Below are 26,318 nucleotides of genomic sequence, written 5' to 3' on the forward strand. Positions count from 1 at the left end.
AAGTGTGACTTTCGTTCCGGTCAATCGATTTTTGACAAAGTAAAGGGCCTTGAACTTTCTCTATAATAGGTAATGTGTGGCTGCAAAGCGCCGTTGGGGCATTGTGTTTCACAAACACAAACTTTGTAATCCTATTACGATATTTGTCATCGGGCGTTGAAGTGCCACAAAGCACAGTGCATTTCAAAACGTGAGAACCTTTAAAAGGACTTTTCCACAGATTGTCGAAATGAACTTTTTTGTCACAAATTCAAGAAATACAGGAAGATTGTGTACATCAGGGAGCGATGTAACACTTCTAGCGTACAATCTCGGCCTTCATACATTGTTGTTCACGAGTAAGCAACATCGGAAATTGTAAAATTGTTATGACGTTACAGAAAAATGTGACCATTTTTCAACGCGCGGGTGTAATTAATCGTTTGGCTTTTTTCAAAAGCATATATTGGGTATTTGAGTTATCAGTATTAAAGTCCTTAAAGAGCGAATAAATTGAGTAATTTGGGTCTTTTTTTGTTGGTATTCGTTATACTTTGTGACAATACTCGGCTTGGTAGAATTATAAACTGCATGATAACACGTTTAAGCTCGAAGTGTGATTAAAAAAAGAATTTTCAATCAAAAAGCCCGTCGTTCAAGCTCAGCCTCAATAAACTGTCTTTTTTTGCTGTTTTTTCTTAAATTATATTTGTGTTCTATGGTGGGGCTCATTAATTCTGATGTTTACATTTATCTACTTAAAAAAGTTAATGATAAATTACACAAAAAATGCCAAAATATTTGAACAAATCCCTTTAAAAGTTAAGACATAACGAAGTTCGCCTCGGCTGCGTGAAGAAGACAAAACATCTAAAATTTCTTTGGTTCATTACTTGTATTTATTTTGTTGGTATGTTAAACAATTGAATGAACATGAGTTAATCTTTTCCAAATTAAAAAATCCTAAATGCAACTATTTCTTTATTTAAAACAGTCATTTCTATAGGAGTGTGCGTTTTTGAAATTACTACTTTTAACAAATGTGTAAGACTTAAATATTCACATACAATTATTAATCAATTCCAAAAAAATTACTAATGGTAATTAAATGAACAGTTTAAAATGAGAGAACTTAAAAATTAATGTACAAATCAAATGGGTATATAAAGTATGACTTTCTGCTGACATATGAATTGAACACACTGAAATATAAAAGCACGACTCACAATTTGTTTTTTTTGTTCAATACATTTTACCTGCACATACTGGTAGATTTTTCTAAAACGATATGTTCTCTCTGTACAATATGAATTCCTGAACTCTGTAAACGCACAAATAATGGTAGAAGATTGCATACAATGTATCATATATTTAACACTAACACTCGTAGTTTTTTCAGCCCTGTCGGTTCGCACATAGTGTGTGTCTTTAAGTTCAATTAATGAGATATATTGTAAGTAATACTATAGAAATGTGGATCCTTCTCAACCTTTTCGCCTTCTTATCAAGTTCCTCCGCATGAAATAATGTTACACGTCTTGTACGGTAAGCGTGCTGTAAACGTTTCCAGTCTTTTTCGCGCAACGCAAAATCAACCCGTTTCTCGTTTCATCCGTGAGCATGTCAATTAGTGCCACCGACACCTCTTCTGTGCTGAATAATGCAAACTTCCAACCGTCACATTTACAATAGTGTTTTATTTCTAAACAATTTTCTAAATTTTAACAGTTTTTACTGCATCAGTAGGAATGAGATAGCTATTATCAAAAAATCTATTGACACAATTCGTTTCACAAAACCCGAAACATCTTTTCCTAAAGATTATAATTCAGACGGACGTTCACGGCGGATACTATTTTTTCTTTCGTTTTCGGGCCGAATAAAGAAGAAAGAAAGATCAATATGCTGCGATATTATACACTTGTGCAACAACTGTTTGTTACAAAATTACTTCGTAAAAATAAAATAAAATAAAATAAACATATGCAGATCAAGCGACGCGACACATTTTGTGTCATTTGGCAAATGACCAATCGACGCGCAAACCAATTGAATTTGAACAGTACCTGAGTACTCCAATGCGCTCAATGAAAGCCGTCACGGCTGTTTGGTCCCCGCCGATAGTCTGAGTAGCGTCCCCTGCCGCCAACCGTCTAAACATGGGCGTGTCTACGAATGCCGGACACAGCACGTTGAGTCGGATATTTGACTTCTTGGCCGCCTCGGATACCTTAAAGCGAGATTATACGATTGTGTATATGTGTTAAATTGTAATATATTGATAAAATATGTTACAATAACACAAAATAGGCAAGAAAAATTATACATTGAAGACGAATTTCATAAAATGCAGCAAAGACAAATAAGCGCCCTGTTACAACCCGTTTTGCAATAAACCCGTTTTGCAATAAAATTATTACAAAACGGGTTGGAGTGTCATATTGCAATTTTTTTTTAAACAACCCGTTTTGCAATAAACCCGTTTTGCAATAAAATTATTGCAAAACGGGTTGGAGTGTTTTATTGCATTTTTTTTAACAACCCGTTTTGCAATAAACCCGTTTTGCAATAAAATCACCACACATTTATTTGCAATAATTTCATTGCAAAACGGGTTGGAGTGTCTTATTGCAATGAGAATTTTGTATAACAACCCGTTTTGCAATAAACCCGTTTTGCAATAAAATCATCACACATGTATTTATTCAAATGGATTGGAATAGTTAAAAGTGATGTTCAAATTTTGTATTTAAATAATATTGTTTTAAAATAGACAAAACTGTGAGTTAAAACTTAAAATTAAAAAGCATGGAAGGTGGTGAATTTCGAGATTTAATACGATAAAACAAAACAGAATGTGTGTCGAAACGTGTTGAAGTGTCTTCATGCAACGTCAGTTGTGAGTTACAAACCGTTTCGCAATACAATCATCACATATATACTATTTGTTTCAAATTGATTTGAAACGGCATAAAGGAAGTTTAAAATGTCGCCTGCAAGGTAAATATGATACAACTAAACTGAATGTTTATATGAAGTGATTTTCACCAATTGGGAAATTAAGTGAAAACAACCCAGAAGTGCAATAACTTTATTGCAAAACGGGTTGGAGTGTTTTATTGCAATTTGACATTTTTATAACAACCCATTTTGCAATAATAACATGACACATGCATTAACTAATTCAAATGGAATGGAAAGATTAAAAAGGAAATTTAAAATATCGTATTGAAATAATATTATTTCCAAATATAGACAAAACTGTTAGTTTCCACTAAAAAGTAAAAAGCATTGAAGGCGATGCATTTCGAGATTGAATGCGATAAAACAATACAAAATGTAAATAGAAAGTGTTTCAACCTATTAAGTACTGAAGTGAAGATAACGCCGAAATGCAATAATTTACTGAAAAAACGTGTTGAAGTGTCTTCATGCAATGTGAGTTGTGTGTAACAAACCGTTTCGCAATAAAATCATCACATATATACTATTTTTTTCAAATTTCTTTGAAACGGCATAAAGTAAGTTTAAAATGTCGCCTGCAAGGTAAATATGATAAAACTAGGCTGAATGTATATATTTATGAAGTGATTTTCACCAATTGGGGAATTAAATTAAGACAACCCAGAAGTGCAATAATTTTATTGCAAAACGGGTTGGAGTGTTTTATTGCAATTTGTAATTTGTATAACAACCCGTTTTGCAATAAACCCGTTTTGCAATAATTTTATTGCAAATCGGGTTGGAGCGTCTTATTGCAATTTGAATTTTTTATAACAACCCGTTTTGCAATAAACCCGTTTTGCAATAATACAATGACACGTGTATTAATTAATTCAAATTGATTGTAAACATTAAAAAGGAAATTTAAAATATCGTTTTTTTTATATTTCCAAATATGGACAAAACTGTTAGTTTCCACTAAAAAGTAAAAAGCATTGAAGGCGATGCATTTCGAGATTGAATGCGATAAAACAATACAAAATGTAAATAGAAAGTGTTTCAACCTATTTAGTACTGAAGTGAAGATAACGCCGAAATGCAATAATTTACTGAAAAAACGTGTTGAAGTGTCTTCATGCAATGTGAGTTGTGTGTAACAAACCGTTTCGCAATAAAATCATCACATATATACTATTTTTTTCAAATTTCTTTGAAACGGCATAAAGTTAGTTTAAAATGTCGCCTTCAAGGTAAATATGATAAAACTAGAGTGAATGTATATATTTATGAAGTGATTTTCACCAATTGGGGAATTAAATGAAGACAATCCAGAAGTGCAATAATTTTATTGCAAAACGGGTTGGAGTGTTTTATTGCAATTTGTAATTTGTATAACAACCCGTTTTGCAATAAACCCGCTTTGCAATAATTTTATTGCAAAACGGGTTGGAGCGTTTTATTGCAATTTGATTTTTTTTTATAACAACCCGTTTTGCAATAAACCCGTTTTGCAATAATACAATGACACGTGTATTAATTAATTCAAATTGATTGTAAACATTAAAAAGGAAATTTAAAATATCGTTTTTTTTTATATTTCCAAATATGGACAAAACTGTTAGTTTCCACTAAAAAGTAAAAAGCATTGAAGGCGATGCATTTCGAGATTTAATGCGATAAAACAATACAAAATGTATATAGAAAGTGTTTCAACCTATTTAGTACTGAAGTGAAGATAACGCCGAAATGCAATAATTTACTGAAAAAACGTGTTGAAGTGTCTTCATGCAATGTGAGTTGTGTGTAACAAACCGTTTCGCAATAAAATCATCACATATATACTAATTTTTTCAAATTTCTTTGAAACGGCATAAAGTAAGTTTAAAATGTCGCCTGCAAGGTAAATATGATAAAACTAGGCTGAATGTATATATTTATGAAGTGATTTTCACCAATTGGGGAATTAAATTAAGACAACCCAGAAGTGCAATAATTTTATTGCAAAACGGGTTGGAGTGTTTTATTGCAATTTGTAATTTGTATAACAACCCGTTTTGCAATAAACCCGTTTTGCAATAATTTTATTGCAAAACGGGTTGGAGCGTCTTATTGCAATTTGAATTTTTTATAACAACCCGTTTTGCAATAAACCCGTTTTGCAATAATACAATGACACGTGTATTAATTAATTCAAATTGATTGTAAACATTAAAAAGGAAATTTAAAATATCGTTTTTTTTATATTTCCAAATATGGACAAAACTGTTAGTTTCCACTAAAAAGTAAAAAGCATTGAAGGCGATGCATTTCGAGATTTAATACGATAAAACAACACAAAATGTATATAGAAAGTGTTTCAACCTATTTAGAACTAAACTGAAGATAACGCAGAAATGCAATAATTTACTGAAAAAACGTGTTGAAGTGTCTTCATGCAATGTGAATCGTGTGTAACAAACCGTTTCGCAATAAAATAATCACATTTATACTATTTGTTTCAAATTGATTTGAAACGGTATGAAGGAAGTTCAAAATGTCGTCTGCAAGGTTAATATGATAAAACTAAGCCGAATGTATATATGAAGTGATATTCACCAATTGGGGAATTAAATGAAGACAACCCAGAAGTGCAATTATTTTATTGCAAAACGGGCTGGAGTGTTTTATTGCAATTTGATATTTTATAACAACCCGTTTTGGAATACAATTGTAAACCCGTTTTGCAATGATTTTATTGCAAAACGGGTTGGATTGTCTTATTGCAATTTGAATTTTTATAACAACCCGTTTGGCAATAAACCCGTTCTGCAATAATTTTATTGCAAAACGGGTTGGAGTGTCTTATTACAATGTGACATTTGTATAACAACCCGTTTTGCAATAAACCCGTTTTGCAATAAAATCATCACTCTTGTATTTATTCAAATGGATTGGACTAATTTAAAGGGATGTTCAAATGTTGTATTTAAATGATATTGTTTAAAAAATAGACAAAACTGGGAGTTAAGACTTAAAATTAAAAAGCATGGAAGGTCGTGAATTTCGAGATTTAATACGATAAAACAACACAGAATGTGTATCGAACGTGATTTCAAACAATTAAGTACAAGTTAAGATAAAGCAAAAATGCAATAATTTATGGACAAACGTATTGATGTGTCTTATTGCAAGTTGAATTTTGATTAACAACCCGTTTTGCAATAAAGTCATCACATATATACTGATTGTTTCATATTGATTTTAAACGGTTTTAATGAAGTATAAAATGTAGTCTGCAAGGTAAATAGGATAAAACAAGGCTGAATGTATATTATGAAGTTATTTTCACCAATTGGAGAATTGAGTGAAGACAGAAGTGCAATAATTTAATTGCAAAACGGGTTGGAGTGTTTTATTGCAATTGGATCTTTTTTATAACAACCCGTTTTGCAATACAATGTAAACCCGTTTTACAATATTTTTATTGCCAATCGGTTTGCAGTGTATTATTGCAATGTGCATTCTCTTTAACAAACCGTTTTGCAATAAACTCATTACACATGTACTTATTGATTCAAATTGATTTGAAACGTTGGAAAGAAATATTCAAATGTCGTGTTCAGGGAGTTTGTATATAATAAGACAGAGGTGTCAGATTCGACCAAATATTAACAGACATTGAAAGTGACCAATTTCATGAGTAAATGTGATAAACAAACACAGAATGTATATATAAAAAGAACTTAACCAATTTCATATTCAAGCGAACTAAACCCAGAAATTCAATAATTTAATAGCAAAACGGCTTGCAATAGCTAATTGCAATGTAAAAAAACAGCCCGTTTTGCAATAAACTAGTTTTGCACTCATTAATCACACATGGTGTACTAATTGATTCCAATTGATTAAAAAACTTTAAAAAGAATTCTCAAATGTCGTTTAAAAGGATTGTTTCCAAAATAAGACAGAGGTGTTAGATTCGACCTAAAAATAAAAGGCATTGAAAAAATTGATTTAATTGAAAAAAAAACATCCTGAAATGCAATAGTTGGAGTGTCTTATTGCATTTTTTTTTATTTACAACAACCCGTTTTGCAATAGTATTTTGCAAAACGGGTTGACGTGTCATATTGCAATTTGAAATTTTTATAACAACCCGTTTTGCAATAACATCATCACACATGTGTTATTGAATCCGAATTGATCTGAAACTGTGAAAAGAACATTTCAAATGTCGTATGTACGGATTTCAGTTTAAAAAATATTTAGACCGTGTTTTAAGATTTGCCCAAATAATAAAATACATGGCAAGATATTAATTTCAGGAGAAAATATGATAAATAACACAATATGTGTATAGAAAATGATTTTAAAAAAAGGGAATGATGCGAAGAAAACCCAGAATTAAATTTGTTTGTTTTCGCAATGTTATTTTTTCATAACAACGCGTTTTGCAGGAATATCATTACAGATATACTAATTGATTAGAAACAGTATTAAGGAAGTTTCAAATGTATACGGATTTTCTGTTTCAAAATTAGACCAAAACATAAAAGGCATAACACATATCGAATGTTTTGATTGGCATTCGGCATGCCTTAATGTTTTTACTTTTTAATTGACTTATCCGCACGTACCAATTGGCCAAACTCTAAGAACGCGCATTTAAAGAATGTTAAAATAAAATTAACATTCATTTATTATTGCGCGGTCCATACATTTGCTTCTTGTGCAATCTTGAGTATTGTATTGTTTTATCGCATTAAATCTCGAAATGCATCGCCTTCAATGCTTTTTACTTTTTAGTGGAAACTAACAGTTTTGTCCATATTTGGAAATATAAAAAAAACGATATTTTAAATTTCCTTTTTAATGTTTACAATCAATTTGAATTAATTAATACACGTGTCATTGTATTATTGCAAAACGGGTTTATTGCAAAACGGGTTGTTATAAAAAAAATCAAATTGCAATAAAACGCTCCAACCCGTTTTGCAATAAAATTATTGCAAAGCGGGTTTATTGCAAAACGGGTTGTTATACAAATTACAAATTGCAATAAAACACTCCAACCCGTTTTGCAATAAAATTATTGCACTTCTGGATTGTCTTCATTTAATTCCCCAATTGGTGAAAATCACTTCATAAATATATACATTCACTCTAGTTTTATCATATTTACCTTGAAGGCGACATTTTAAACTTACTTTATGCCGTTTCAAAGAAATTTGAAAAAAATAGTATATATGTGATGATTTTATTGCGAAACGGTTTGTTACACACAACTCACATTGCATGAAGACACTTCAACACGTTTTTTCAGTAAATTATTGCATTTCGGCGTTATCTTCACTTCAGTACTAAATAGGTTGAAACACTTTCTATTTACATTTTGTATTATTTTATCGCATTCAATCTCGAAATGCATCGCCTTCAATGCTTTTTACTTTTTAGTGGAAACTAACAGTTTTGTCCATATTTGGAAATAAAAAAAAAACGATATTTTAAATTTCCTTTTTAATGTTTACAATCAATTTGAATTAATTAATACACGTGTCATTGTATTATTGCAAAACGGGTTTATTGCAAAACGGGTTGTTATAAAAAAATCAAATTGCAATAAGACGCTCCAACCCGATTTGCAATAAAATTATTGCAAAACGGGTTTATTGCAAAACGGGTTGTTATACAAATTACAAATTGCAATAAAACACTCCAACCCGTTTTGCAATAAAATTATTGCACTTCTGGGTTGTCTTAATTTAATTCCCCAATTGGTGAAAATCACTTCATAAATATATACATTCAGCCTAGTTTTATCATATTTACCTTGCAGGCGACATTTTAAACTTACTTTATGCCGTTTCAAAGAAATTTGAAAAAAATAGTATATATGTGATGATTTTATTGCGAAACGGTTTGTTACACACAACTCACATTGCATGAAGACACTTCAACACGTTTTTTCAGTAAATTATTGCATTTCGGCGTTATCTTCACTTCAGTACTAAATAGGTTGAAACACTTTCTATTTACATTTTGTATTATTTTATCGCATTCAATCTCGAAATGCATCGCCTTCAATGCTTTTTACTTTTTAGTGGAAACTAACAGTTTTGTCCATATTTGGAAATAAAAAAAAAACGATATTTTAAATTTCCTTTTTAATGTTTACAATCAATTTGAATTAATTAATACACGTGTCATTGTATTATTGCAAAACGGGTTTATTGCAAAACGGGTTGTTATAAAAAAATCAAATTGCAATAAGACGCTCCAACCCGATTTGCAATAAAATTATTGCAAAACGGGTTTATTGCAAAACGGGTTGTTATACAAATTACAAATTGCAATAAAACACTCCAACCCGTTTTGCAATAAAATTATTGCACTTCTGGGTTGTCTTAATTTAATTCCCCAATTGGTGAAAATCACTTCATAAATATATACATTCAGCCTAGTTTTATCATATTTACCTTGCAGGCGACATTTTAAACTTACTTTATGCCGTTTCAAAGAAATTTGAAAAAAATAGTATATATGTGATGATTTTATTGCGAAACGGTTTGTTACACACAACTCACATTGCATGAAGACACTTCAACACGTTTTTTGAGTAAATTATTGCATTTCGGCGTTATCTTCACTTCAGTACTAAATAGGTTGAAACACTTTCTATATACATTTTGTATTGTTTTATCGCATTAAATCTCGAAATGCATCGCCTTCAATGCTTTTTACTTTTTAGTGGAAACTAACAGTTTTGTCCATATTTGGAAATAAAAAAAAACAAACGATATTTTAAATATCCTTTTTAATGTTTACAATCAATTTGAATTAATTAATGCACGTGTCATTGTATTATTGCAAAACGGGTTTATTGCAAAACGGGTTGTTATAAAAAAAATCAAATTGCAATAAAACGCTCCAACCCGTTTTGCAATAAAATTATTGCAAAACGGGTTTATTGCAAAACGGGTTGTTATACAAATTACAAATTGCAATAAAACACTCCAACCCGTTTTGCAATAAAATTATTGCACTTCTGGGTTGTCTTCATTTAATTCCCCAATTGGTGAAAATCACTTCATAAATATATACATTCACTCTAGTTTTATCATATTTACCTTGAAGGCGACATTTTAAACTTACTTTATTCCGTTTCAAAGAAATTTGAAAAAAATAGTATACATGTATATGTGATGATTTTATTGCGAAACGGTTTGTTACACACAACTCACATTGCATGAAGACACTTCAACACGTTTTTTAAGTAAATTATTGCATTTCGGCGTTATCTTCACTTCAGTACTTAATAGGTTGAAACACTTTCTATTTACATTTTGTATTGTTTTATCGCATTCAATCTCGAAATGCATCGCCTTCAATGCTTTTTACTTTTTAGTGGAAACTAACAGTTTTGTCTATATTTGGAAATAATATTATTTCAATACGATATTTTAAATTTCCTTTTTAATCTTTCCATTCCTTTTGAATTAGTTAATGCATGTGTCATGTTATTATTGCAAAATGGGTTGTTATAAAAAAAATCAAATTGCAATAAGACGCTCCAACCCGTTTTGCAATAAAATTTTTGAAAAACGGGTTAATTGCTAAACAGGTTGTTATAAAAATTACAAATTGCAATAAAACACTCCAACCCGTTTTGCAATAAAGTTATTGCACTTCTGGGTTGTTTTCACTTAATTTCCCAATTGGTGAAAATCAATTCATATATACATTCAGTTTAGTTGTATCATATTTACCTTGCAGGCGACATTTTAAACTTCCTTTATGCCGTTTCAAATCAATTTGAAACAAATAGTATATATGTGATGATTGTATTGCGAAACGGTTTGTAACTCACAACTGACGTTGCATGAAGACACTTCAACACGTTTCGACACACATTCTGTTTTGTTTTATCGTATTAAATATCGAAATTCACCACCTACCATGCTTTTTAATTTTAAGTTTTAACTCACAGTTTTGTCTATTTTAAAACAATATTATTTAAATACAAAATGTGAACATCACTTTTAACTATTCCAATCCATTTGAATAAATACAAGAGTGATGATTTTATTGCAAAACGGGTTTATTGCAAAACGGGTTGTTATACAAAATTCTCATTGCAATAAGACACTCCAACCCGTTTTGCAATGAAATTATTGCAAATAAATGTGTGGTGATTTTATTGCAAAACGGGTTTATTGCAAAACGGGTTGTTAAAAAAAATGCAATAAAACACTCCAACCCGTTTTGCAATAATTTTATTGCAAAACGGGTTTATTGCAAAACGGGTTGTTTAAAAAAAATTGCAATAAGACACTCCAACCCGTTTTGCAATAATTTTATTGCAAAACGGGTTTATTGCAAAACGGGTTGTAACAGCGCCCCGAGCCGATTGTGACGAAGATATTTCGTACATATTTTCCTACAATAACCGAAGCATTCGTCTTTTTAGTTAGTGTTCGTGTGTCGAATGAATAGATATCGCAATCGGAACACTTCGTCCATCTTCGGAGTCTCCGTAAAGAGTGGACTTTATGCAATAAAAGCCGGTTGGGTCCAGAGTGTAGATATCGTTGCAGGAATTTAAAATGAACCGTTAAACTAAATTTAGATTCACATCGTACATGTATGATTTACATGCTGGCGAATTCGACTGTACAGCCTTTTTCGATTTCAGTATTAAACATCTGGCTTATTTCGCATTTATCGACACAGGTTCTTTTCAACTTTTATTTTTATTTATATTAAAATATATGTTTAATAAGTTTTTTTACACATTTTATATAAATTAATCAATATTTGACAAAATCGTATAATCTCGCATTAATAAAGATGTTTCTTAATGTGAGCTTTGCATCCTTCATAAACATGTTTGTTTATGTGTGGACTGGGGAAGCTCCACATAGTATGTTTATATCTTAAGAGAAACGAATAATTATATTGACGTTTGTTTACACAAAAATGTCAAGCATTTCTACTCGAGCATAGGTGTTGGCGGGGTCTGTCAGAATGTACGTTAATTTACTCAAAACGTTTAGAACCACAATGAGTTAATGTCAAGTATTTCTCAAACTAGATCGAAACAGTTTGTCCCTGCCTTCGTGACAATGAAACTGATCACATATCTTGTGTTTCGTGTTATCAACATAGATATAAATAGTGTTTTTCAACTTACTGCATAACATCGTGTAGCGTGAATGATTCCCGCCTTCGTGCAGCCGTAGACAGGCGATAACGGGTTCGGATTCAAACCTGTATCCAGAAAGTACACATATTAAAGCAGCCATCTATTTTCAGTTTAATGGCTAGAACATGTTGACAGTTCTGGGCCCGTATTCACCAACCACCTAAGTATTAAGGCTAAAATTTCCTTAATTATCTAAGAATTTACCTAAGGCAAAAATTTCCTTAACTTTCTTACTAAGTAAGTCCCTTAGGTAGAACCTAAGGTAAGATTTGTCCTTAAATACTTAGGAAAAATAAATGCGTTTTCGTTTAAAAATAATTTTATAACTGGAATCGTCAAGCCAAAAATATTACTATATTTAGAACATGACGTTGAAAAGTGCTCGCAAAATGGCGGAATGTTATTAGCGCACAAAGGTGTTGATAAGAAAAATCTTAATAGTGCGTGTAGATGATGAATAAATAATATAAAAAGTGCATAATGTAAGAGGTTTACGCTTCCGGCATCTGTCGAAACAGCTGTCACAACATATCTGTATCGATTTTATGCTGTTGTCGTCAATCTCTTAATCAACAACAAACATGTACACACATTTGGAAAAAACACGGAAGTGAATGCAGACGATAGTTGGAAAAAAATGGCGAAACAACGAGCGCCCAACTTTACATTACAAGAAAACACCCTCCTCGCTCATTTGATGGGTGAAGAGTACATGAACTTCGGTATGTCCAGGCATAAACTGGACAGACATAGGTTTACCAGCCGTAAGTGTTATTATATTTTTTTATCGTACCGGTATATTAATTACTTTCGATAAGTTTATTCCTAAACATCCAAACACTTTAATTGCAGATATTTTATATGACTGCCTTTTAAAGTATGAACATAATTAAGTATTTTATGGCAGCGATTATTCCCCTGCTTTATAATGTACCCGTAAAAGGTACTTTCCCAAATGAAGAAAAACTACAATTGCTGTCTGAAAATTTCCCAAAAGGAAGGCAAATGCCATCAATTTTGTTCCATAAAAGAGCATTATCTGCAAGTTAACAAATAAATTATTACTTTGCTTTTGATACCATTGAGCAATTAAAAAACCCTATCATTCCCAATTGGAAGATTTCATGAAGCGAAATTTCCCAATTTCAGGATTTTTCGCACTAATTTCTCCAAATGGGTAAGGTACTTTTCCTAATTGGGGAAGACAAATGGCTGTATTGACGTTTATGTATTAACTATTAAGCCATTGTTGTTATTCAATTTATGAAAGTTCATTAATATTATCAATGTCTAATTGCATTTGATACAATTGTTTTAATATCATTGAGTGCACAATAACTAACAATTAGAATGTTTGCTTGCAATGCGTTTCACAAAATAAAGTATATTACCCTGTATCTAATTTGATTTTTATACCCCCGGATTGAATGATCGGGGGTATATTGTTTTTTCAAAATGTTTGCCTGTCTATCTGTCATTCTGTCCCACAACTTTAACCTTGGTCATAACTTTTGCGATATTGACAATAGCAACTTGATATTTTGGCATGCATGTATATCTCGAGAAGCTGTACATTTTGAGTAGTGAAAGGTCAATGTAATCACATAATGTCTAAGGTCACATTTATGGCTTTAAGTGGCGCAGTAGGCGTATTTCTAAGGTTAGGAAGTTTGTGAATATGACTTAAGGCATTTCCTTAAATTTAAGGGAAAAACAGCAAAAACCTAAGGCAAAATGACAACCTTAGGTAATTTTTTTCCCTTAGGTGGTTGGTGAATACGGGCCCAGGTGTACTACGGTTGAATTGAAATGACATACGGAACATTTCTGAAATATTTCACCTTCGTGCCACCTTTGATACTGTATCCATTTACTCGTAATACACGAAATAATAACTTTCCTCTCGTTATGTATTATTTGACCAAGGAGAAATCTTCAAGAGAAGTAAATTGTTGAATAATGAAGTCATAAAGTGCCGTAAATCACAATTCTATAACTTCCCGTTCTGACGGGCGCTTACCGCCATACTGGGCGCTTACCCGCCATACTTGCAAACTTGACGCACACCCGCCATACTGGCCACGTTGACGACGCTTACCCGCCCTACTGGCCATGTCGACGACGCTTACCCGCCATACTTGCAACGTTTATCCACCATACTTGTCACGCTTACCCGCCATACTGACCACGTCTACGACGCTTAACCGCCATACTGGCCACGCTTTCCCGCCAAACTTGCCATGCTTACCCGCAATACTGGCCATGTCTATGACGCTTAACCGTCATATTGGCCACGCTTACCCGCCCTACTGGCCACGTTTACCCGCCATACCGGCCACGCTTACCCGCCATACTGACCATGCTTACCCGCCATATTGGTCACGTTTACCCGCCATACTGACCACGCTTACCCGCCATATTGGCCACGCTTACCCGCCATACTGACCATGCTTACCCGCCATATTGGTCACGTTTACCCGCCATACTGGCCATGCTTACCCGCCATACTGGCCACGCTTACCCGCCATACTGACCACGCTTACCCGCCATACTGACCATGCTTACCCGCCATACTGGCCATGCTTACCCGCCATATCGGTCACGTTTACCCGCCATACTGGCCATGCTTACCCGCCATATTGGCCACGCTTACCCGCCATACTGACCATGCTTACCCGCCATACTGGCTTCGCTTACCCGCCATACTGACCATGCTTACCCGCAATATTGATCACGTTTACCCGCCATACTGGCCACGCCTACCCGCCATACTGACCATGCTTACCCGCTAAACTGAGCATGCTTACCCGCAATATTGATCACGTTTACCCGCCATACTGGCCACGCCTACCCGCCATACTGACCATGCTTACCCGCCAAACTGAGCATGCTTACCCGCAATATTGATCACGTTTACCCGTCATACTGGCCATGCTTACCAGCCATACTGGCCACGCTTACCTGCCATATTGGCCACGATAACTCGCCATACCGGCCATGCTTACCCGCCATTCTGGCCATGCTTAATCACCATACTGGTCACATTACCTGCAATACTGGCCATGCCTACCCGCAATACTGGCCACGCATACCCGCCACTTAGTCCACGCTTTCCCGCCATTCTGGCCACGCTTACCCGCCATACTGGCCACGTTGACAATGCAGCCCCCGCGGCCTCCGTGCTCCACACTGAGGTAGTACATGGCGAGTCGCAGTCCACGTAGGGTCCCCTTCTGTCGAATGTACAAGGAGTAATCAGTTTGGTATCAGTCATGTTTCATATGCATTACCAACACGAAACAGCTCAAAAGCAATTAGCCAATAACAAAAATAGAATTTATTACATTTCGACTTATCTGGCTAGCTCATATTATGTTAAGCTGGACTACAAAACCGAGAATTGCGGGCTCGATCCGCGGCCCGGCCATATAACTTATAGAGGGATAAGTCATGACATCCTATGTAAGACCCTTTTCCCCATCATCTGATTCAAGAAGGGCACTTGTCTGTTACCGACATTAGTTTGTGCACTTTGTACTGGTTATCCAGCTATCCCAGATGAGTTTATACGCTAAACCACGTGAAGGCGAGATAGAAAATTGTGTTCACACGATCCAACCGACATATATAAGGATACTAATAAAACATTTCAAACACCATCGTATAGGGGCATATTTAGTTAACGATAAATCAACAGTTAACCTATCCCAACATCTCACCATTTTAACATCCACAGTTTGTTCCCAATTCTCGTCCGTTTCCCCTCCTATCCCAGCGTTATTGACGACTATATCGATCCCACCGAACGCCTCTTTTGTCCGTTTGAACACAGCTTTAACATAAGAAAGACAGCGATAGTAATACAGAACAGGGACGGTCTGTCTTTTTGTGTTCAATTATTCTTCGGTTAAATAACATGAAGATAATGTCGGCAAAGTTCAAATAGCTTGTTGTAACGAATTGCAAAACAACCTCAACAGCATAGCATGCAGTTGTTATCATGTAAATAAACATGCATGCGAACTGGTAACGTTTGACATTCCCGTTAAACAATGTTACATAGACACAGTTTTTTTTACGCAAACATAGACGCACGACAAACCCTGAAACTCCGTCGCAGACGTGATGTTACACTTAGAGAACATGACGTTCTCGTGTCCGTACTGTTGTCTGAGATTCGACTCTGTGGCAACACCCGTCTTGACGTTGATGTCAGCAATACAGACCTAAGATCATAGAACAGACCTGTATTAGTGCGGGACATGTTGGAACAGACCTTTATCAATGCGTGTCGTGTGGAAACATATCTGAGTAAAATGGGTGACATATGTTGGAACAGACCTGCATCAAAGACGTTACCGATGTAAATGTTTAAAATTATCTTTTGTTTATTTTTTCCTTTCAATTTGATGACCACATGTGAATTTCTTGTATGCTGTTTAACTCAAGCCTCAATTATGCAAGATACAAGATACAGATGCAATTGTCGACTGATTACGGCAATATACGTTTAATTATAAGGCCCCGGGATCGAATCGGGGTCAGAACAACTTTTCTCGGTTATTTATGACCTGTTTTTGTCATTACACGTTAGCATGAAGTACCGTGACGTTAAAATATGAAATAGAAAATACATTTCTACATATTTACAAAAATACACTAACAATGCTATTCACAACATTCATCGCTCAATATTTTACTGTGCCTTGCATGGATACACACTAACAATGCTATTCACAACATTCATCGCTCAATATTTTACTGTGCCTTGCATGGATACACACTAACAATGCTATTCACAACATTCATCGCTCAATATTTTACTGTGCCTTGCATGGATACACACTAACAATGCTATTCACAACATTCATCGCTCAATATTTTACTGTGCCTTGCATGGATACACACTAACAATGCTATTCACAACATTCATCGCTCAATATTTTACTGTGCCTTGCATGGATACACACTAGCAATGCTATTCACAACATTCATCGCTCAATATTTTACTGTGCCTTGCATGGATACACACTAACAATGCTATTCAAAACATTCATCGCTCAATATTTTACTGTGCCTTGCATGGATACACACTAACAATGCTATTCACAACATTCATCGCTCAATATTTCACTGTGCCTTGCATGGATACACACTAACAATGCTATTCACAACATTCATCGCTCAATATTTTACTGTGCCTTGCATGGATACACACTAACAATGCTATTAACAACATTCATCGCTCAATATTTTACTGTGCCTTGCATGGATACACACTAACAATGCTATTCACAACATTCATCGCTCAATATTTTACTGTGCATTGCATGGATACACACTAACAATGCTATTCACAACATTTATCGCTCAATATTTTACTGTGCCTTGCATGAAAACACACTGACAATGCTATTCACAACATTCATCGCTCAATATTTTACTGTGCCTTGCATGGATACACACTAACAATGCTATTCACAACATTCATCGCTCAATATTTTACTGTGCCTTGCATGGATACACACTAACAATGCTATTCACAACATTCATCGCTCAATATTTTACTGTGCCTTGCATGGATACACACTTACAATTCTATTCACAACATTCATCGCTCAATATTTTACTGTGCCTTGCATGGATACACACTAACAATGCTATTCACAACATTCATCGCTCAATATTTTACTGTGCCTTGCATGGATACACACTAACAATGCTATTCACAACATTCATCGCTCAATATTTTACTGTGCCTTGCATGGATACACACTAACAATGCTATTCACAACATTCATCGCTCAATATTTTACTGTGCCTTGCATGGATACACACTAACAATGCTATTCACAACATTCATCGCTCAATATTTTACTGTGCCTTGCATGAATACACCGACAATGCTATTCACAACATTCATCGCTCAATATTTTACTGTGCCTTGCATGAATACACACTAATAATGCTATTCACAACATTCATCGCTCAATATTTTACTGTGCCTTGCATGGATACACACTAACAATTCTATTCACAACATTCATCGCTCAATATTTTACTGTGCCTTGCATGGATACACACTAACAATGCTATTCACAACATTCATCGCTCAATATTTTACTGTGCCTTGCATGCATACACACTAACAATGCTATTCACAACATTCATCGCTCAATATTTTACTGTGCCTTGCATGGATACACACTAACAATGCTATTCACAACATTCATCGCTCAATATTTTACTGTGCCTTGCATGAATACACACTAACAATGCTATTCACAACATTCATCGCTCAATATTTTACTGTGCCTTGCATGGATACACACTAACAATGCTATTCACAACATTCACCGCTCAATATTTGACTGTGCCTTGCATGGATACACTTACATGTAGTATATTGATATTCTTCCGCAAATTCATGATGATCATCGAGCAGAGAAGTTAATATGATTTGTAATGTTATATATACAGAACTATCCGCTCGTTTTAATATCATGTGAGTTGAGCGAATCAATAAGGAGCACATGTCGACCATAGATAGGGACATACTTGTGTAATTCTTCGAATTTCTGATCATGGTAGATTCCTAAAAAAATAATATTCAGCATATATATGAATATATATATATATATATATATATATATAAATATAAAAATATAAAAATATATATATATATATATATATATATATATTTATATATATATATATATATATATATATATATATATACCAATACATAGTGCCAGTTACGCGGTCTCTGTAGTTTTCAGACTGTACTTACGAGGTCAATATAAAAAACGGGGTCTATATACAACCCCGCAATCTAGGCTCCTTTAATTACTATGAGGGGGGTGTAGGGGAGGTAATGCAATCAAATCTCACAATAAGGTCTTAAATCGAAAACCACAATCAGGTCTGAAATTGAAATTGTATATACCTCGCAAATAAGTTCGCTATATATTTCCTTGTATAAGACGTTAAATAAATGACGTATTTATATACAATAATAATAGTAGGTACCCCTATATACCTTAATTCGTGTTTATATCGGATAAAAAAGGGTATGGAGATACATGTATTTAAAGTGGGAACCCCATAACCTATTTCTAAATCAGAGACCCCGTAACTGGCCATATGTGTGAATATATATATATATATATATATATATATATATATATATATATATATATATATATATATATATATATATTTATATATTTATATATATTTATATATATTTTCTGTAAGCAAGTTATTTCCCACTTTAATAAGGATGTTAAATGACAAAGCTTTCCAAATGTCCATGCTAAGTTTCTTCCTTACATGTAAAACTTAAATGTGCGACTATGATCAAATGTAGGGTCGTTCGGTTTAATGGAAACACACAATTTTGTATACGCAAAAGTACTAAGTATGCAGTAATACCCACTCAGCGATAATTTCAATCGGATTAAAGGAACGGTGCTCAGGGTTTATTTTGCTTATAATTGAATATTGGATGTTCGTACTTTAAAGGAATATTCATCAACTTTTAATGTTTATTTAAAAGTAATACAGCAGATAAAAAGTCAATAGGAGTTAAGTCCTATCGTTTATCAGGTATCGATTACTTACATATTTATATACTTTCAAAAATGACCAATCAATATTTTGTAAATAAATGTAAGAGTTAAGATGTACAGACGATTCAGGGCCGATCGCAGGAATTTTCCTCCGGGAAGGGTGCGGGAGTTGTCTCCCCGCCCGAGTTTTGTTTTGGCACTTCTCAATATGAATTGTATTGCTTAAAAACCTATTTTGTGATATAAACTTATGTAATATACCAAGCAAATAAGCACCTTACTGAAGTCTTACGCTTTAGACATTGGTGTGAAAAGCTTTAGATTTCATAAAGGTATTATGTTTGGTAAATAAGGAAAGCAAATTTTAACAATCAAAAAATTTTATGCAGAAATGTATCATCAAGTATGAATGACATATAACCATAATCGTTTTTTCTCTTTGAATTCAAACCTCCTCAAAAGTTTTAAATTGAGATGAATTTGGTATGAGAGTCTACGTGCATGACCTACAGAAGTGTGAAATTCGTTCCGGTCCATTGATTTTTGCCGAAGTTATGGGCCTTGTACTTATTGTTTTAATATAATAACCGTTTTCCGGAGATTTTTTACGCAACTCTTTCCGATATTGAGCTGGAGTTTGATGACCCCGGTAGGATGGCATATAGCGGTCGGACTGTTCGTCCGTCTGTGTGGAATTTCATTTTCCAGACTTATTCTCAAAACGCTTTAAGATATTGATCTGCTATTTGGTGTGTACGTCTACATATATAACTTACAGATGGAGTATGAGTTTCGTTCCGGTCCATTGATTTTTGGCAAAGTTATGGGCCTTGGACTTGAGCAAAGAATCTTACCGGTTCAAAAATGACAATTATAAATATCATCTCCACTTTGAACATTATGTGTTTTACGACCTCCTGTATCAGTTGCTTCCATAAGCTGCTTCTCTGTCCTTAGCCAATCAAAAGACGCGTTACATTAACAATCGATAGATTCAGGATCACAACGGGTGATTGGGGATGTGTGAACAATGCGATAAGAAAACATTGCATAGGGGCTATCTCCACTTGCGAGCGCCAATCCCGTTGTTTATCAGGGACATAAAAAACACATCAACCCTTATGTGTACTGTGGGCCCTTTAATGGGAGAACAATTTGCAGTAGGCCCATTATTAGAACATTCCTAACTTGACAGCCAGCTCCGGGGACCCAGGCCTGCGATTGTTTAAAGAAAATTATTTTAATTAGAAAAAAGATTATCCTTAAAAATAAAAATATTGTGGTACGTATACAAAACGCTGACCTCAAATGCCTTGACAGATAGGATAATATTGTTAAAGCTATGCAGTTTTCACTGATGTTATGTCAGGCAAACCAATTTTGTACTTTGCTTATTTTTCCAAAAGTAAAAACCCCGTTTAGAAATTCGGTATGCCACTACATATGTATAATTATGTTAAACAGAAGCGGTAACACTTGTCAAAGTCACTAATTGTCAACAATAATAATAAAGATGAACATATATTTATAAACTTTACATCTACGACATAAATTTCACTTAACTTCGGTCAAAATCTGAACTCGCTTTAATTCTTCATTAAAGATTCCGTTTTATTTGTACACTACACGAATAGCTTTGCATTAATAGTTATATTTTTATGGATTTAATTCGAACTTAACTGAGACCAGAGTTTACATAACTCTTTATTGCCATGCCATTATGTCACACGTTTACTCGCATCTTTTCAATGGATTTTAGGTCAACTTAGTCTGAATAACAAACACAAACCCGAACATTTATGCCATGTTAATATGTAACTCATGTGATTGAACAGAACACAGTTACTTAATTTCAATGAGTTTCGTTGCATACGTTGTAGAGAAAAAAGTCAACCTTAGCTGCAGCTTTCAGAAGCGCCTCAGCGAAGCCACGTCCCATTCCCGAGGCACCGCCCGTCACCAACGCCACCTTGCCCACCAGGTGCATTCTGCGGTCCACCTGAAGATCAGACGACGTGATCCCGCACACGACGTTCGTGTCTCAGACCCAGTATTAAGGCGCTCTGAGACAGTTTTAACCTGGTTCTGCAAGCAGACGACAGCACGAATAAAACAATCAATCCTATAATGAATGTGTCCTCGTTGTATAACCTTTCGTTTCTTCTTTTTTCGTTTTTGTGCTGAAAATGATTTAGAACGGTGGTAATTGAATCATTGATTATAATGAAAAACCGAATTAATTAAAAGTAATAGTACTCTTTCACAGGAATCACATTAAAACCACAATCTCAATCAATATTAAACAGTAAAGCACTTCGATAATCCAGACGGCAGGCACGTGGAGGTGAAACAAGCGTTCTTTTGGATTATGATCTATATCACAAATGAAAATCTGACTCTCTTTTTATACTAAATGGTTGCCTATGGATAAGGTAGCTACAATAAACTTGTTGATAATGGAAAAGACCTACAATATCGTAACATTGTGTTATAAAGTTTGGTTTTTAGCTTTATTTGATTTTCTTTACTGTACCTTGCACTCTTACGTATGATCTTTTTAATACCGACAATGGGGTTTAATTTAATCATGCAAAACTGTCTTTACATTTGAAGTCTGAACATTTGAACAGTTTGCCGTAAGCGTCGATCCATTATAAACCATGTATTACGTTACAATACAATACATAACATTACATGTATATAACTATATTTGTCAACGGTATGGGTGTGTTGATGTGTGATATTTTTGTATGATCGATCGAACGTGTAAGGGGTGTGTTGAATAATTATAAAAACACAACGCACTATGAAAGGCGAAGTGCATGACACTATATACATGTTTGTTTTTAATTGAATAAATTTTCCTTTGCAGTGAATGACAATATTGAAGAATTCTATAGACAAGTGAAAACAAACGGACCTGATTCAGACTTAACTGTCGATGCATGCATATTGATAACTCTTTATACGTTTATATAAGTGACACATATATAATCAATCTCTAATGTTTTAATTTTCGGAAACATTATTAACCCCCGTTGTAGTCAACGATAGTGCTTGTATTATTGATATTAAAATGTTGTTTCGTACGCTACCGTACACTCTTTATAGGACTAGGCCCTACTTAATGACGGATTTTTTTTTTACCGAAACCCGCTAACAACGATTCATGTTTAGCAGTACATTTTTTAAATATTTAAAACGAACAGTAATAAAGCGCTTTAATGGGTATCCGGACTTTCTTTCCCACGGATAATTGTTCTTAAGCTAATTTTGACAATGCACTAATTTGTTCCTACGTTGTTTTGACTACCAGGACATTCGTTCAAACGTTATTCTGACAACCCGAACACTCGGTCTAACATCATTCTGACAACCCGAACACTCGGTCTAACGTTATTCTGACAACCCGAACACTCGGTCTAACATTATTCTGACAACCCGAACACTCGGTCTAACATTATTCTGACAACCCGAACACTCGGTCTAACATTATTCTGACAACCCGAACACTCGGTCTAACATTATTCTGACAACCCGAACACTCGGTCTAACATTATTCTGACAACCCGAACACTCGGTCTAACATTATTCTGACAACCCGAACACTCGGTCTAACATTATTCTGACAACCCGAACACTCGGTCTAACATTATTCTGACAACCCGAACACTCGGTCTAACATTATTCTGACAACCCGAACACTCGGTCTAACATTATTCTGACAACCCGAACACTCGGTCTAACATTATTCTGACAACCCGAACACTCGGTCTAACATTATTCTGACAACCCGAACACTCGGTCTAACATTATTCTGACAGTACGAATATTCTTTACTACATAATTTTCACAACCCGGACATTCGCTTTTACATAATTTTACATCCGGACATTAATTCCTACAATTAAAGGCAATACCTTAAGTGTGAAAACAATACGTACATGTATATATAGTAAAGCGCCATCCATTCAAATTCAAATACTAAATGGAACTTCAGACGAACGAACGCGATCGGCCTGCATGTGTTATGCCTCGAGGGTCACTCGTACGCCAAGAAATATCAGTCTAAGTCTACAAAACGGTGACCATGCAGTTAAAATCTTTCCGATTTCCGCAAGGTTTCGCATATTACAGATATCAGTGGTGTCGATATTCGAACAATTGTAAACGTTATCATGCACATGCTCACGAAATATTTTTAGAACTGAATAAGAATAATAAATAAATATGAAAAATAGCACACTATTTTAATAATGACACATTAAAGATGTCTGGGTTGCCAAAATAATGTAGGATCGGATCGTCAAAATAACGTACGAACGATTTTCCGTGTTGTCAAACCAACGTAGGAACGAACGTCCATCTGTGTCAACATTATCGTAGGAACGAATGTCCGTCATTCATTTTTTAATTATGATTAAACAGGCTTATATCTATACAGTTTTTAGTGTTTCTGGCAATCTGTAAGGAAAACTTACTTTCAATTTGAATATTTGGTGTTTAATTAGCCCTAGAAATGACTTCGCAATACTTTTATCAGGAGAAGACATGTAGGTATTATATATTGTGTTTATTGACCATACATCTTTTACGTGTGGTTTATGACAAGTTGTTGTTATTGAGAATTTGACGGCACAGTATCTGACCACAACGAGATAATTCGATTGTAGTGGACCTAGTGGCAATAAAACCACCGATCTATCAATAAACAAGATTGTTGATTGATCTTTGATAAAACACCGCGATAAAAATGCTCAAGCGAAGAGTGTTTAATTGTGTACCAACAATTAAATAAATAAAACAAGTATATCTATTATAAACATTTATTTAATGCATAAACAATTAAAATGGGAACTATATATTAATTCCAAGTCAGACAATGTCATCTTCAGTTGACAATAATATAACGTCGCCGAATGTTTTAAAGAATGAATGATTGAAAATCAAATGCGGCGTTGTGTGACACTATTAGCATTTGATACACGTTCAGCCTCGTTCTGGAATTCTGCGAGTAACGTGACTTCACCCTCTTATTAATTTTGGCGTATTGTGTAAAGGGTCTAATGAACGCGCTCACCAGGGGCATCTCTTATAGTCGTTTCTATCAAACGAAACGCATTTACCGATGTGAAGACATAAACACAAGTATTATTAGTTTCACAAACTCGGCGTTTGTTTTGTCAGTCTGATTGTTCTTGTTCCTTGCAATAAGGAGGAACGCAAGAATTTAAAAGTGCTAACAATAACGTGGTTCAATTCGTTTTGTTTCAAACATTCATACTGTTCGTATGTTTAAGATGCATGTAATGTATTGATCTTGAAACACAGACCTTATTATTATTTGCTGTTGTTCACTTCTGAACAAAAACGTGCAATTTAAATACTCCTGCAAAGACTAAACACATTAAGTCGTATGTTAATAAGCAAATTGTACATGCATACACAAAATCTGTATAACCTTTTAAAACATCCGAATATAAACAAAAGGTAATTAAAAATATATTAAAACAGTTAAAAGTTGAAGTAGAAAATCTAGCACGTTATTTTAACAACTCTCAAAAAATTATTCTATATTAAAATACGGAAAATGTACACACTCACTGAAACAATATCCCGATACCACCTGTATTTAAAACGCTTATCCGTACAACTGACGGTGTTATGAAATTGAGATTGAACTCGGATGGTATTTTATTTGCAGTCCGGAAGTTTATGACATTATCTATATCGTACACATTTAAACGCTTCGTTTAAATCCAATAATTTGAAAAACCAGCTTATTAACCGCACAGTCAATTCCTTGCTATATCCCTGTCAAACAACTATTTGCGCCCAATGGCATTAGTAAAATCTAAGTTTGACTCAGCAAAACAGTATAAAAAAACATGTATTTAATTTAGTATCGACTTAAACACAATTTTAAATTCCTAATAAGGGGGGGTCTTTTAGAGTTTTTACAGTATTAAGCTATTTATATTGTTGCTCAAAAGGGTATTCCGGATTGTATCAAGAAACAAGGACACTTCCGAAGTATTGCTGTGACCTTGACGTACAGAGATGGGGAGAACAAACAAGTTTGTTATTATTGAAACACACAAACATATCAATACATATCCTCAATTAATTCAGGAATGCTCTTTACATGAATGGTATTCTAATAGTTATTCTTAGCACGATAACATTATACAAACGGCAATAACTTCATACTTATAAAAAATTGTTATGGTTTGTATGCTCCGCACTTCGTGTTAAAGTTTTCTATCAAAGAGGAAGTTTCATTCAAATCCCTTTAAATCACTTCAATAGTTATGAACTAAGGCTTGGTAGTTTAATGTCTTCGTTAGATTGACCATATTTGTTTGTATACTATTCAGTTTAAAACCTACCCTCTAATCGCTTAATAGATTTCCGATAGATTACGACCTGGCTGTACTAACACAAAGTTTTAGTATTCGAATCACGCGTTACGTTTTGGTGTTCGGGTTTTCATGGTCTGTTTGGAGTAGTACCTGCGGTTGAGATCGTTTTATACAGGCGTTTAGTTTGTTATTCTGTCTGGGATAAGTTTCTTAGGCTCGACACGCTCTAAATCAGGTTTACCAACCAATGCGTTGAACTGACTGTTCCAAAGCGGCGATTCT

General features: G+C 34.2%; 1 protein-coding gene and 1 long non-coding RNA gene across 2 annotated transcripts in view; one reads left to right on the plus strand and one right to left on the minus strand.

Annotated features, from left to right (window-relative positions):
• Positions 1-21,782, plus strand: part of LOC127846643 (uncharacterized) — a 29,702-nt gene extending 7,920 nt beyond the window's left edge. Inside the window, exon 3 of the long non-coding RNA XR_008033592.1 lies at positions 21,555-21,782. This is a non-coding gene — a long non-coding RNA (uncharacterized LOC127846643). The remainder of the gene's footprint in view (positions 1-21,554) is intronic.
• LOC127846642 (15-hydroxyprostaglandin dehydrogenase [NAD(+)]-like) lies at positions 871-25,345 on the minus strand. Its single transcript, XM_052378078.1, has 8 exons — positions 25,279-25,345; positions 21,569-21,759; positions 16,206-16,329; positions 15,823-15,935; positions 15,240-15,336; positions 12,092-12,168; positions 2,046-2,209; positions 871-1,632 (listed from the first exon to the last, which is right to left on the minus strand). Exons 2-8 carry the CDS (start codon positions 21,659-21,661, stop codon positions 1,509-1,511), a joined length of 792 nt encoding a protein of 263 aa, XP_052234038.1. The 5' UTR covers positions 21,662-21,759; positions 25,279-25,345; the 3' UTR covers positions 871-1,508.
• Between the last annotated feature and the right edge of the window lie 973 nt (positions 25,346-26,318).

This window comes from Dreissena polymorpha, chromosome 9, assembly GCF_020536995.1.
Source record: "Dreissena polymorpha isolate Duluth1 chromosome 9, UMN_Dpol_1.0, whole genome shotgun sequence".
In the NCBI taxonomy this organism is placed as follows: Eukaryota; Metazoa; Mollusca; class Bivalvia; order Myida; family Dreissenidae; genus Dreissena; species Dreissena polymorpha.

What these genes read in the sequence shown, in the direction of transcription:
- LOC127846642 (XM_052378078.1), bottom strand. Translation starts at nt 21,661, where the DNA reads ATGCACCTGGTGGGCAAGGTGGCGTTGGTGACGGGCGGTGCCTCGGGA. An exon ending in CAACGTGGCCAGTATGGCGG is followed by an intron (nt 12,169 to 15,239) that starts GTAAGCGTGGCC and finishes TTCTGGATACAG; the next exon opens with GTTTGAATCCGAACCCGTTA. An exon ending in GAGCGCATTGGAGTACTCAG is followed by an intron (nt 1,633 to 2,045) that starts GTACTGTTCAAA and finishes TGCATTATTCAG; the next exon opens with CACAGAAGAGGTGTCGGTGG.